Raw genomic sequence first — 14,571 nt, 5'->3', positions numbered from 1 at the left:
TCCGCTCTCTTTCAAAGGCACGATGCGGAGAGTTCTCAAAGAAAGAGGAAGAAGCTAGATTTAAAGTCGTATTTTAATTTGATATTCTCCTATAATATAGTAAAATTATTAAAGATAAGATCGTCTCATTGAATCATAGTTCAAAACTTGGTGTTTATGTCGATAATATATATCCAAATGAATTTCAGGAAAGGTAAATTCAGATGTACAGCTATTTGTCAGCTTATACTGCATAAAGCAAGCTCTAATAGCCCGCTACAATACAAAATGGAAAAAAAATCAAAATAGAAATTCAACTGCTTGATTAATGTACAAAACGATCGAAACACAATATGATGTACACAGTAATCAACAACATCAACTGAATTGCAGGATCATTTTTCTCTTTTTATACATGTAAACTGTTCCAGACCCCTTTTGATCAATTTGTGTTAAAATATCTTTTTTCAATGAATCACATTGATTGATAATAAATCCGAGAGATATCATTCACGATCAGTTATTAAAAAATGTTTATAGTATACTGTTATATATATTTGAAATGTATATGTATCGGAACACATTGAACAAGTGTTTGTGGAAGGAAATTGGAGTTGTCCCCTCTGCCTCAAACGAATGCAAAATTTTAGTGAAAAAAGTTAGTCATACGTCTTTTAAAGGATATTTCGTTTAAACAATTAATGGATTTCATTGTGCCTGTTACTTTTTTCTTATAAAACTTTCTATAAAAAATATTTTTTTATTCCCTTAGCATTACATTTATTTTCGATCAAATTAAGTCTGTGCTGATTTGTTTTTGCAAGATGATTAAAATTTATCAAAATGTAAACATAAAACCCATTCAAACGTTACATCGCTCGTCACATTTGGACAAGGGTATTTATTTACAATCGAAAAAGGTTTTGAAGATATCTTATTATTGGTTTTCCAAAGAGGTAGATACACCAATCTTCACCAGCTGCCGTTACTGTCTTGTGCCAATCAAATACCATTGCTCAGCATTGTCAAAAAGAGAGGCAAAATATACAAGAGGATTATTCAGACTTACAACACCTTGGCTAAAAAATAGACAAACAGATCACCAATATAGTACACATAATACAATATAGAAAACTAAAGACTGAGGAACACGAACCCAACCAAAACCGGGGATGATCTCAGGTACTCCGAAAGGGTAAGCAAATCCTTCTCCATTTTAACCCTTTTTGCTGGAAAGTTTTACGTTGTTGATTTTTCTTACAATCATAAAATGTATAAAATATTTGTTATTGGAAGCACTCAATAAGGATTTTCATTGACAACATGATTGCGTAAGGACTTTCATCCATTTCATCTCGTTCTCAGAAAAATTGAAAGTTTTTTAATTAAAAATGTCATTTCAGGGAAACACATTGACACCATGGCGTCGAAAAGTCCAGGCAAAGTACAACCAGAAGATCTCATAGGGAATTTATACAGATCAAATCTTCAGAGTGAAGAGTTATTAGAGATATTGGTAAAGAGAATGAACGTTTTGGATAAATTGATAGACAAGAAGAAACTATCAGACGATTTTTTATCCTTGCTTGTCCATATTATTGCAAGGGCTTCTAGTTGTGAGAATCCGAATAAAAAACAGGAAGTCTTTCAGCTATTGAATATGTTGTCTGATTCAGCCCTGATAAAGCACCGAAGTATTCCATTACTTGTAGGAGTGACATGCAATAACACACGTGATCATGATTTTCATTGTTTACTTCGAGATTATTCAACAATCCTTCAAGAACTATACCAATGCATGCCTCATTTGTGTACAACTCCACACGTTATTGGACTTGTAGGTTTTTTGAATGAACAAGTGAGCGAATGTGATGAATACAAAGATAAACAGAAGATGCTTGGCGTTGTTTCTGAATTGAAGAAGGATATACTAAAGGTTTGTGAAGAACGACCAAAGCCAAAATATTTGACAAAACAGGACGCTGAAGACAAATGTGTTCCCCCAGAGGATTTCCGAACTATGTCAGTTATTCCTGGTGATAATGACGTATCAAATGCAGCACATTTCTTAAGACGAAACAAAGTTAACGGGAACTATTTGAATTTAGACCATTATTTAGATGTACAGTTTAGGTTGTACAGAGAAGACTGCGTGTCACCTCTCCGAGACGCTATTATGGAGTTCAAACAAAAAGATAAAGAAAGTCGGAGTGGAATTTTTAGATTAGAAACTGGTCTCGTCTATAGGGAAGTGCTAGTAACGAAACAAAGCACTTCAATAGAATCTGGTGAAGTATTTGAAATAAAACTAGACCCAGACCATCGTAAACGTATCAACTGGATGAAATCAAAGAGACTTAATTATGGTGCTTTATTGCTTGTTTCGTTCGATCGGTTCAATACGATTTTCTTCGCTGTAGTAGCTGAAAGTGAACGAGAAACTTTACAAAAGAAAGGCTGCTTTGCTGTACAAGTTTTTAATGTTGGAACCAACATAAAGCTGCCAAGAAATACATATGGTATGATGATAGAGGCTACGTCAGCATATTTTGAAGCTTACAAACATGTACTTAAAGCCTTGCAATACATAGACGAAGATACTTTCCCCTTCCAACGATATCTTGTTGATTGTGAAAAAGAGGTCAATATACCATCATACATATCAAAAGATTGTGTATATGATCTTAGACCTGTTATTAGAAGTTGCCATATTGACATAGAAAGCACACATTTAAACCGTAGAAAAACTATTCCTAAACAGACACCAACAAATAATGTAAAGTTGTTCAAAGAAGACTGGCCTTCGACTGGGATATTGAAAATGGACGAATCTCAGAGGAAAGCGTTTATTTCTGCACTAACAAAAGAGTTTGTGCTTATCCAAGGTCCACCTGGGACTGGTAAGACGCACCTTGGATTGCAAATTGCTAAAGCATTACTGCATAATAGTCACCAATGGTTACAAGAGGTCTCTGATTGTCAGGAGGATGAAGATTTACAGGAAAACAATCAAGGTCATGCATCATTACCGAAACCATATATGTTAGTTGTTTGTTACACTAACCATGCATTAGATCAATTTGTTGAAGGGATTGTTGATTTTATGCCAGAAAATTTATTTGATGGTCGTTTCCCCAGAGTAGTTAGATTTGGACGACAATGTAAAAATCCTAAACTTGAACAGCTTTCGATACAAAACGTACGGAGAAAAGTTCGACGGGACTTCGATGATCATCGAGTTGGTGTACTTGATAAAGCAGATGCAGCTAAAAGAAAAATCAAGGAGGTTAAAGACACAATCGATGTCTTAAAAAGCAGAAATATTGTTCTGTTGTTTGATGTTGTGAAATGTGTCCTTTCAGAAGATCATGCAAATCAGTTTGGAGATGACAAAAGTTTTGTATGGTTGCTGTGGCTTCATGTGTCACCGAATTCCTGGTATAAAGAGGTGGACAAATTCTATCAAAACCAAACAACTGACAAAGAAATTCACGATCAGCTCAATACTCTTGCGCTTAAACCTAACGAGAAGGAGTTTACTACAGTGATTTCTGAGGCAGAATATGCATACAACGAGCGGTACATTGATGTTGATGATGTTGGTTTGATGTGTTACCCAGACTCAATAGGCCTCGATCTAGACAAACAATACAAAAGTTCATTTAAGTTCAAAAAGAAAAAAAAGCTTGAAAACAAATTTAAACTTATTTTCCGTCTGGAAAAAGAGAAAGCAACAAAAGAACTGCATTATGGGGAAAACTTGTCAGAATGTCAAGTAAAGGAAATCCAAAATATCTGGACACTGTCCATGAAGGAGCGTTGGCAACTGTATAGGTATTGGTTAAGGCAATACATTGTTATACTACATGAACAACTGAGGGACAGTGTTAAGGAATTTAACGAGATATTTGACAACTACAAACGTAATAGTATGGAAGTAGACGAATATATCATGCAACAGGCTTCGGTTATTGCTATGACTACAACCAATGCAGCACGATACAGTGAATCCTTAAACAAAGTTGGACCTCTAATCACAATTATCGAAGAAGCGGCAGAAGTACCGGAGGCTCACATTGTGACTGCAATCAGTCCAAGATGTAAACATTTGATTTTGATTGGTGACCATAAGCAGTTGGAACCAAAACCAGCCGTGCATGAGCTTGCCATAAAATTCAATTTATCTGTTTCTCTGTTTGAAAGAATGGTGAAGAACGACCTAAGTTACCATTGTCTACAGCAACAGCATCGAATGAGACCGGAGATTTCTGAATTGGTACGCCATATATATGATGTTCTTATAGACAACGAAAATGTATACGAATATCCACCGATTAAAGGGGTTCGTAAGAGCTTATTCTTCATCACACATAACAAACAAGAAGCTTTCAAAGATGAAGGTAGAAGTTATTCAAATGAACACGAAGCTGAATACCTCAAGGAACTTTGTCTTTATTTGCTTAAGCAGGGATATAAACCATCTGATATAACGATAATTGCGGCATATACTGGTCAGATGTTTTGCTTAAAAGAAAAAATGCCAAGATCAAAATTCGAAGGAGTAAATATATGTGTGCTTGACAACTATCAAGGCGAAGAAAATGAAATCATACTTTTGTCATTAGTGCGCAGCAATGCGAGAGGCGATATCGGATTCTTAAATCGTGAAAACAGAATTTGCGTGGCTTTGTCTAGAGCAAAACAAGGACTTTTTATAATAGGGAACAGCTCTACGTTGACAACAAGGTCTAAACACTGGCAGACTATAATTAGAAAACTACAAATTGAAGAAGACGTCAATAATGAAAACGACGCATTCCATAAATACACATCCTTAGGAAAAGCGTTACCTCTGTACTGTCAAAATCATCCAACAAACAAAGGAATTTTCGCAGAGTTACCTAGCGACTTCAAGAAAGTAAAAGATGGGGGTTGTGATCTTCCATGTGAATTTCCATTACGATGTGGACATGCATGCCGATACGATTGTCATCCATTTGACAAGGAACATACGTCATATGAATGCTTTAAACAATGCTCGGAGACATGCATAGAAGGGCATAGGTGTCCAAAGGGATGTCATTTTGATTCTGACTGTATATGCTGTGCGATAACAACACGGGAGCTTAAATGTCAGCACACGATCAATCTCAAGTGCCATTTGGATTATTCTGAATATCCATGCCCAACTAAAGTAACCCGAACATTATCATGTGAACATCCTGCTATAATGGAATGCTGCGTCGATCCAAGTACTGTTCTCTGTAAATCCATTGTTGACAAAGAACTACAGTGTGGGCATACAGCACAAATAAAATGTCATGTTGATCCGAAACGCCACAAATGTGACACAGTCTTAACGGAAACAAGATCAAACTGTGGTCATGAGTTTAAACGTCAATGTTATGATACAAGTTTTGAAAGGCTGAATCCTTGTAGAGTTCAGATAATCGAAAAACGATCATCCTGTGACCATGTGATTGAACGGCAATGTTTTGATACATCGTATGAAATTCGCGTTAGGTGTAGCGTTATTGTAACAATGAACAGAACATCATGTGGACACGAATATCAAAAGCAGTGTCATGACCAATTATATGAGATGGTTCATAGATGCAATGATATTGTAACTGAACAATGGTTATCGTGTGATCATAGCTACAGAAGACATTGCTACGATTCCAACTACGTCCAGAATAACACATGCCAGGTTATTATTCCAGACAAAAGAGTCGAATGCGGTCATGAATATGAAAGGAAATGTTCTGCTATGAATTATCACAATGAACACAAATGCAGAGCGGAAGTTGAAAAAGAATTCCCATTTTGTGGCCATAAAATAAAACTCCTTTGCCATCAGGATGTTGAATCGGTTAAATGCAGAGAAAATGTAACAACTGTCTTCGTATGCAAACATTCCAAGACACACGAATGTTACAAAAGTAATTCAATTAAATGTACTGACTCATGCAACAAAACTTGCAAAAATGACCATCAATGTAAGAAATCATGTCATTTCCCAATTTCCTGTGATTGCGAACAGCTTATTAAAGTTGTTTTAGAAGGTTGCAAACACCAACAAAGTATCCCATGTTCAGCTGACCCTAAGGTATATCTGTGTACATCAATGGTGAAGAAAACTCTAAGTTCATGTGGCCATACTCAGAAAATGAAATGCCATATAAACCCCGAAACTATACCTTGTAAATTTGCAGTCTTAAAGAATTTGCCTGAGTGTCAGCATAGAAAAATGGTTTTATGCTCAGAAAATGTTTCCGACGTAAAATGTACCACAGAAGTTGAGATAAAATTGGAAAAATGTGGACATTCAGCTAAAGTTAAATGCTGGCAGAAAAGACGTATGATTCTACCAGATATTAAATGTTTAGAGCATATTACACACACGCGTGACAACTGTGGACATACTATATCTGTACCATGTTGGAAAATAGAAAGTACAAAATTATCTCCATGCAAGGTTGTCATAGACAAAACTCTTTCCTGCGACCATGTTATAAAAGTAGCATGCAGTAATACAAAAAAAGAAAATTGTGATCAAAAGTGTGCAAAACCTATGTTATGTGGACATGCTTGTTCGGGGCCGTGTCATGCAAGCAGAATGAATGATCATAGTGAATGTACAAGCCAATGCAGAAAAACGATGTTGTGTGGCCATACCTGTCAAAGTAAAACGTGCATGAAGTGCAGTCCGTGCCAAAAGTCTTGCTTATTTGTATGTGCCCATTCGAAATGTCGTTCTAAATGCATTGATCCATGCAAGCCATGTAAAGACAAATGTCCATGGGCATGTAAACATTATAGTTGTACCAAACTATGCTTTGAAGAGTGCAATCACCAAAGCTGCAATAAGGTTTGTGATAAGACTTTATCGTGCGGCCATCAATGTCCTGGTTACTGTGGCGAACCTTGTCCACTGAAGTGTGTTGATTGTAAACCGGAAATATATGTTTGTAAGGATGTTACTAAAGATAGTAAAATTGTTACTTTGACACAATGTCGTCACTCTTTTGAAAGCAGTTATCTCGATGATTGTATGGATAAAATGAAGAATGACTTATTGTCCGAATGTCCATGCTGTGATGCAACTATCTATTATCATCCCAGATATGAACGGATTTTGAAAAGACAGAAAATGGCACTAGAAGAAGCAAAAAAACAGGTTCGTAACGTACGAATCAATTCCAAAACGTTGTATCCTGCATGTGATGCTGGAATGCTCACATTATTCGAAGAGTATACAACAAGCATTGGAACATATCTTCATATCGTTCAGCACACGCGGCCAATATATGGGTTTGATAAAGAATTTCAAGATGCAGAGGAATTAACCGATTTCATTCATAACGATATTGAAACAGCACAATCATTTAAAGATTGCTTGCAATTGTCTGAGAATATATTCAGTTTGCATATCCAATGGCTATTGTGCCTTTTCACGACAAACCCAACATTATTAGGTAAATTCTATATTGCTGATTGGTTTCCGGCATTGATAGAGGAGCCTGTGAGACAAAAATCAGATGATTTTCCTCTAGAACTGGTGGAGTCGATTGGAATTTTTTTTGAAGAAAATGATGGCATATTTACCGACATGAATGGTCGTGTCTCAATAACAGGCCATGATATAGTTGTAGTTGTTCTCTTGATGAAGAAATATCTAAAAAGGGAGCAGCTAAATAAAATATTAAGACCGTTCATTGCTGACATGGAGGGCGATGGGTACTTGACAAATACCAGAAAATATCCGCAATTACAGAATGTGTTTGGCATACATAAGGGCGAATGGACAATATGTCAAAATGGTAGGATTTTTTTTAAACACATCATGTTATGTAATAGCACTCCATTTTAGCACTCCATTGGAGGGGTTATGTTGCAATTATATTGTCCAAGACGGACAACACATGTTCAAAGCTCAAACAAAGTTGATATTTACAACAAATTATTTGCAGACCAAGCCTGCGATTCACAATAGATCCTACTTAAGTCCTTAATTTTTTTTTAAACTAGAGGCTCTAAGGAGCCTGTGTCGCTCACCTTGGTCTATGTGAATATTAAATAGAGGAAGCAGATGGATTCATCAAAAACTTGTGTTTTGGTGATGGTGATGTGTTTGTACATCTTACTTTACTGAACATTCTTGCTGCATACAATTATCTGTATCTATATTGAACTTGGCCCAGTAGTTTCAGTGGAAAATGTTAGTAAAAATTACAAATTTTATGAAAATTGTTACAAATTGACTATATCTCCTTAGGGGGTCAATTGACCATTTCTGTCAGGTTTGACTTATTTGTAAATCTTACTTTGCTGAACATTATTGCTGTTTACAGTTTATCTCTATCTATAATAATATTCAAGATAATAACCAAAAACGGCAAAATTTCCTAAAAATTACCAATTCAGGGGCAGCAACCCAACAAAGGGTTGTCCGATTCATCTGAAAATTTCAGGGCAGATAGATCTTGACCTGATAAACAATTTTACTTCTGTCAGATTTGCTCTATATGCTTTGGTTTTTGAGTTATAAGCCAAAAACTGCATTTTACCCCTATGTTCTATTTTTTGCCATGGCAGCCATCTTGGTTGGTTGGCCGGGTCACGCCACACAATTTTTAAATAAGATACCCCAAAGATGAGTGTGGCCAAGTTTGGATTAATTTGGCCCAGTAGTTTCAGAGGAGAAGATTTTTGTAAAAGATTACTAAGATTTACGAAAAATGGTTAAAAATTGACTATAAAGGGCAATAAGTCCTAAAGGGGTCAATTGACCATTTTGGTCATGTTGACTTATTTGTAAATCTTACTTTGCTGAACATTATTGCTGTTAACAGTTTATCTCTATCTATAATAATATTCAAGATAATAACCAAAAACGGCAAAATTTCCTAAAAATTACCAATTCAGGGGCAGCAACCCAGCAACAAGTTGTTGGATTCATCTGAAAATTTCAGGGCAGATAGATCTCGACCTGATAAACAATTTTACCCCCATGTCAGATGTGCTCTTAATGCTTTGGTTTTTGAGTTATAAGCCAAAAACTGCATCTTACCCCTATGTTCTATTTTTAGCCATTGCGGCCATCTTGGTTGGTTGGCCGGGTCACACCACACATTTTTTAAACTAGATACTCCAATGATGATTGTGGCCAAGTTTGGTTTAATTTGGCCCAGTAGTTTCAGAGGAGAAGATTTTTGTAAAAGTTAACGACGAAGGACGAGGACGACGACGACGACGGACGACGACGACGACGGACGACAGACGACGGACGCCAAGTGATGAGAAAAGCTCACTTGGTCCTTTGGGCCAGGTGAGCTAAAAAGCATATTATAATTCAACATAGAATTTCACAGAAACGTAAAACAACGTTAACATTATTATTGTATTTTCTTATCAAATATGCTTTTCTCGTATTTATTTACATGTATTGAGAACTCGGAGCCAAATGTTTTGATACCCATAAAAGAATAAATATTTGGAAAGCTATAACAAAAAGTAAAATCACAAAAATACTGAACTCCGAGGAAATTTCGAAACGGAAAGTTCCTAGTCAAATGGCAAAATCAAATAATGAAATACATCAAACGAATGGAGAACAACTGTCCACAAAGAGTCCATAAAGAAAACTTTTTTTTTTTAAATTTATGTCTTATCAGTTTTGTATTTAGGTTAATTGTTTTCATATGAAATTGTCAACTATTGTGAAATTCCAGTTCAGTTAAAAAAAAATATACCTACATGCATGTATTTGTCATACAATAAATTATTCGTTTGTCATTTTCAGGGCATGCTGTATCAACGATCATGTACAGTTCGTGTGTGATTTGTAAGGGAAACGTTAATCAACAAACACAGTTCCAGTATGATGATGGACAACGTTTCGTCACAAACGGACTTCCAACGGCAAAAACCAATAAAAAGACCAAGGTGACAACTGTTAGAGGTAAAAGAAGTACTTTTTGTAAAGACAAACAAGCTGATTTCAGTGAGGACGTTGGAGATATAAATTCGTTACAGAAGTTAAAGAATCCTGCCAGAAACAAAAGTAATAGTGAAAAATTCCGCGGTTGCCAAGGACAATCTCGTAGAGGTATTTACAAGGGTATGGAAAAAGCGATGCAAGTGGAAACGACAAATGAGAAAACAAGAAAACCTAATAAAAATGACAAACAACATATACCGTCATCCGCAAAGTCCCATGTAGAAAAAAGTCCTAATAGATACCAAAATAAACATCAGGCAGAGGAAGGTTTTCAAAATAAGTCCCCGGCTAGGGGTAGAGGAAATAAATGGGATGGTAGTACTAATAATAATGGTTCGACTGGACGTGTCGATGACCAGGAAGATCACAAATATTATAATGGAAGATCTTATGGGAGAAATGGAAAATTTAATGCAGACGGGTATGGAGATGACTACCATGACAGAGGCAATCAAGGATATCGTGGTCGTGGACGAGGTCGTGGTGGAAGCAGGGGTCGTGGTAGAGGTCGAGGTGGTCGCCGATAATAACAATTGAATAAAGTATTTTTAAATTTTATAACAAGTGTAGATAATCCAAATTATTTGAATGTAAATATTTGTTAAATTTGTAATTTTCATGATACAAAGATCCAATATTGCAATGCATGGAACTTATTCCTCTGGATTCGTTATGATTTGTTAGATACTAATGTCGAATAATTTTAAATCAACAAAATCAAGTTTCGACAAAGATAAAATGTTTCGTTAGTCTACAAAAAAGCAGCGATATTTTTTTGTTTTAAATCAAACTTTTCTGATTGTTTCAAACGAAAAATGTTATCAATAGATTATACTGCTTTGTATTACAAGCAAGACCAAGTTTGTAAGCAAACATACAACTGAGATAACTATTTAGAATGAAATTCAAAACAGCGTGGCTGTGGCCATTGATTGACACATTAAATCCATCTATTGACTGGGACAATTTACGTGAACGTTTGTCTGTAACTACCACTGTTCACGACGTACCTACGATAGACATTTAAACTGTGGGGTCACCAAAGGTTTCTTAACGCCTTTAATTATAAAATAATTCGAAAAATTAATCAGGAATAACCTTTATGTTTTGATTTATATAATTGATATAAATCAAAACATCGTGTTATTTCTGATTAATTTTTCGAAATACTTTATTAAGGTGTTGAGTACCTTTGGTGACCCCATAGTTTAAGTGTCTTTAAAAAGTACACAGTGAGCAGTGGTCGTTACATACAAACGTTCACCTAAATTGTCCCAGTCAATGGATGAATTTAATGTGTCAATCAATGGCCACAGCCACACTGTTTTGAATTTCATTCTATTGTTTTTATTTTCAAAGCATTGGCCGTAAATAATCAAAGAACTGAAATACTGAACATGGAATGACCGCAAGTTCTTGTGGATGGTCACAAGCACTAAGTCTTGTCTTTAAAGAAATCATTTATCTTTATAATTGAAAGTGAGGTTAATGTACATATATTTTTCTTTTCTGGGACAAGTTCTTGTGTTGAAGATAAATAAATGAAAGGGAATTCAACATCACCGTAATAACTATTATATACAGTGCATATATATATATATCTATCATACCTCCTATACATTTTTAGGAATATGATTGGTTAAAAGCGACCTCGTGGAGACCGTGTATATTCAATATTAGGTTAGTAGGGAGGCGGGGCTTAATTCAATACACAGTTAGTAGTGAATTTATGACTTTGGCACTGTTTAATTATTAAAAAGTATTGAAAGTTCTGTTAAATATTGTTATATCAAGGTTGTTGATAATAAATAGTTATTGTTTGCATTATTTCTTTAGTGCAGACCAATTGAAGAAGGTTCTTTTTAAAAAATTGAACACTTGAACACTTTCATATAGAAATAAGGAGATGCGTTATGATAGCAAATGAGACAACTCTAGTCTAAATTCAACAAATAAAGATAGTCGGTAAGATAAATTCGTTACATAGTGTGTTAGTGACCTAATGTTATATATACGGGGTCAGTAAATTCCATATAGGGTTCGAGCTTCGCCCCCGTATATATCATATTAGGTCACTAACACACTATGTAACTAAAAATATTGTAGTGATACAAATCAATATACTCTGGTTTATATTATATTAATATTTGTATATTACAGTTACATGTATATATAATTTTCATCCATTTGTATATCATTCTATATTGTACTAGTTATAAATAGTGCATGTGCATGGTGGACACTCTTCTATAATGATTCGATTTTTCTTATAGATTGGATTTGAGTAGGCATTCATATTTTCCCGCAAAACGAGAGAGCAAGGACCAATAACTCTGCATGTATCTGTATATAATTTTCACCTACTTTATACAAATGTAGGAGATTGCAATCGTTCTTGTGATATTCTTCCGTATGCGCTAACACAATTTTTCTGTACGTTTGCATATTATTAATTTTTACTTACATACATATAAAATAATAATATATTATTGAATTATATCTATAATACTAAAATTACGAGGTCCAATTTGTCAGCCGTCATCGGGTAAAAACGACAAATCAAAGAATTCAACTCTATATATAGCTAATACAGGACAATGGTGTAGATTAAAAATTACACCACTCCAGACCCTTTTGTTTTCCACATAATTAATATTGCCAATAATTAACAAGTTCCGGGTCAAATCCGATACCGATACCAATAATATATTCACCTGTTACCTATTACCTTATCTGTACGTTCCGCATTTGACAGGCGCACCACCAAACGGTGTATTTAGGATTTTGCTATATACACGGGTCATAATCAAAGGGTACATTCCGCATTTGACAGGCGCACCACCAAACGGTGTATTTAGGAGTTTGCTATATACACGGTCCATAATCAAAAGGTACGTTCCGCATTTGACAGGCGCACCACCAAACGGTCTATTTAGGATTTTGCTATATACACCGGTCATAATCAAAGGGCCGACACTACTAAATTCCATCTTTGTCAAATTTTCCATTGTAGTTTTATTCAGCAATCAGCAAGACTTTCTAAGATAACTAATATGGGACAATGATGTTGATTAAAAAATACTCCATTCCTGGATAGCCAGGACCTTTTGTTTTCCAAATAATTGATATTTCCAATTACTGATAAGTTCCAGGTTGACGGGTTCAAACAGAAAGATTTGACAGCAGAGAAAACTGTGGATCTTATAATCGACATGACTTAATCAGATGACAATATCAATTACTAAAATAAGGCTTAGGCATAGTTGTATACTTTAATTCAGTTACGGACCAGCGATATCACGGGTGTGTACTTGTTCTAAAAAAAAAATATGTGATGGGTATTCATTGAAGAAATGAATTTATAGCAAGCGATAAGGAATGTTAATTTGCACTCGAAGGTGTCGGCGTATTTATCATGTTTATAGATAGGTTAAAACCCAAAAACTAATTTACATAATGGAAATTTAGGCGATAGTAATACAACGGAATGCGCTCAACGGTCAACCGCTGTAAAAACAGTATTTTTTTTAGAATATAATTAAAAAAATATAACAGTAACCGATGTAAACAAGCAAAAAGATCAAAATTGTATTATAGGCTAATTCAGGAATTTGAGCATAAATAGAGTCCCATGTTTGAGTTTCGTTCTAATAAAACATGTACAAATAATGACGTTGTCGAAAATGTGCATGAAATATCTACCACTAAAAGTTAAGCAAACAATAATCAATCATATATATTAATGAAATGTTTGAATTTCCAATCACTCATCCTTTGCCTGTAATATACATGTATTGTCCTTGATTTCCTTTTTTGTGTGTGTGGTAATTTTTTTATATTAAATTATGTGAAATTACATAATTGATTTTCATGCAATTTAAGTTTTTTCCTGTAGTATTTTGAAAAGTTGATTTATTTTGATGTATTGCATAGTAAGTTGTATTATATTTTTTGTCATTTTTAAATGCGATAGATACAGATAGGTACAAGAACCAGCCTATAATGGCATATTTAAAAGCAAATTCCCCAAAAGACTAAATATAGCTTGCTCTGCCAAATATCATGTCAAATCACATCAACTTTGTATTTTAAAACTCATTTCAATTCAAAATATATTATAATTGTTTGTATTTCAACTTCTAATTCTTGAAATATATCATAAAACATATTGGGGAAACCAGTTAACTTCCAAAAATAATAATGTAAAATATTAAACCACATTAATAGGTTATGGTTTAAAATCAAATAAAACCTTTTGAGAGATATTTACCCAAACTTATTAACTCAGTGCAACAAAGTTGTTTTACTTATATAATTGAGTTATTGTCCTTATTTTACAATGTATATAGTAAGACAGTATATTCTATCTCTTAACAAAGTCAGTAAGTTTCATGATTATTTCATAACGTTATTATTAACAGAAAAACTATGGCACATGTAATGGTGAAGTCTACAAACTAAGGCTAAAAAATCATCAGATGTTTTTTTATCGTATCATATGATTGATGCTTTGATAGATGAATGCGAACTTCTGTTCGATAATTTATTCGTATATGTATAAAATTATGTCTATTTCAAAACTTTATATT

At 34.5% G+C, this 14,571-nt stretch overlaps 1 protein-coding gene across 1 annotated transcript; it reads left to right on the top strand.

The window, feature by feature from the left end:
* Window positions 1–1,434: 1,434 nt before the first annotated feature.
* Window positions 1,435–10,629, top strand: LOC143071942 (uncharacterized). The gene is made up of 2 exons (XM_076246649.1): window positions 1,435–7,802; window positions 9,785–10,629. Exons 1-2 carry the CDS (start codon window positions 1,505–1,507, stop codon window positions 10,507–10,509), a joined length of 7,023 nt encoding a protein of 2,340 aa, XP_076102764.1. The 5' UTR covers window positions 1,435–1,504; the 3' UTR covers window positions 10,510–10,629.
* Window positions 10,630–14,571: the final 3,942 nt, after the last annotated feature.

Source organism: Mytilus galloprovincialis, chromosome 4 (assembly GCF_965363235.1).
Source record: "Mytilus galloprovincialis chromosome 4, xbMytGall1.hap1.1, whole genome shotgun sequence".
NCBI classification, from domain to species: domain Eukaryota; kingdom Metazoa; phylum Mollusca; class Bivalvia; order Mytilida; family Mytilidae; genus Mytilus; species Mytilus galloprovincialis.
Note: the sequence above shows the minus strand (reverse complement) of the source record. Positions and strands in the feature narration are given on the sequence as shown.

Excerpts from the sequence above, each read along its gene's own strand:
- LOC143071942 (XM_076246649.1), top strand. The coding sequence starts at position 1,505 with ATGAACGTTTTGGATAAATTGATAGACAAGAAGAAACTATCAGACGAT. Across the intron at positions 7,803-9,784 it reads ATGGACAATATGTCAAAATG|GGCATGCTGTATCAACGATC; the intron begins GTAGGATTTTTT and ends TGTCATTTTCAG.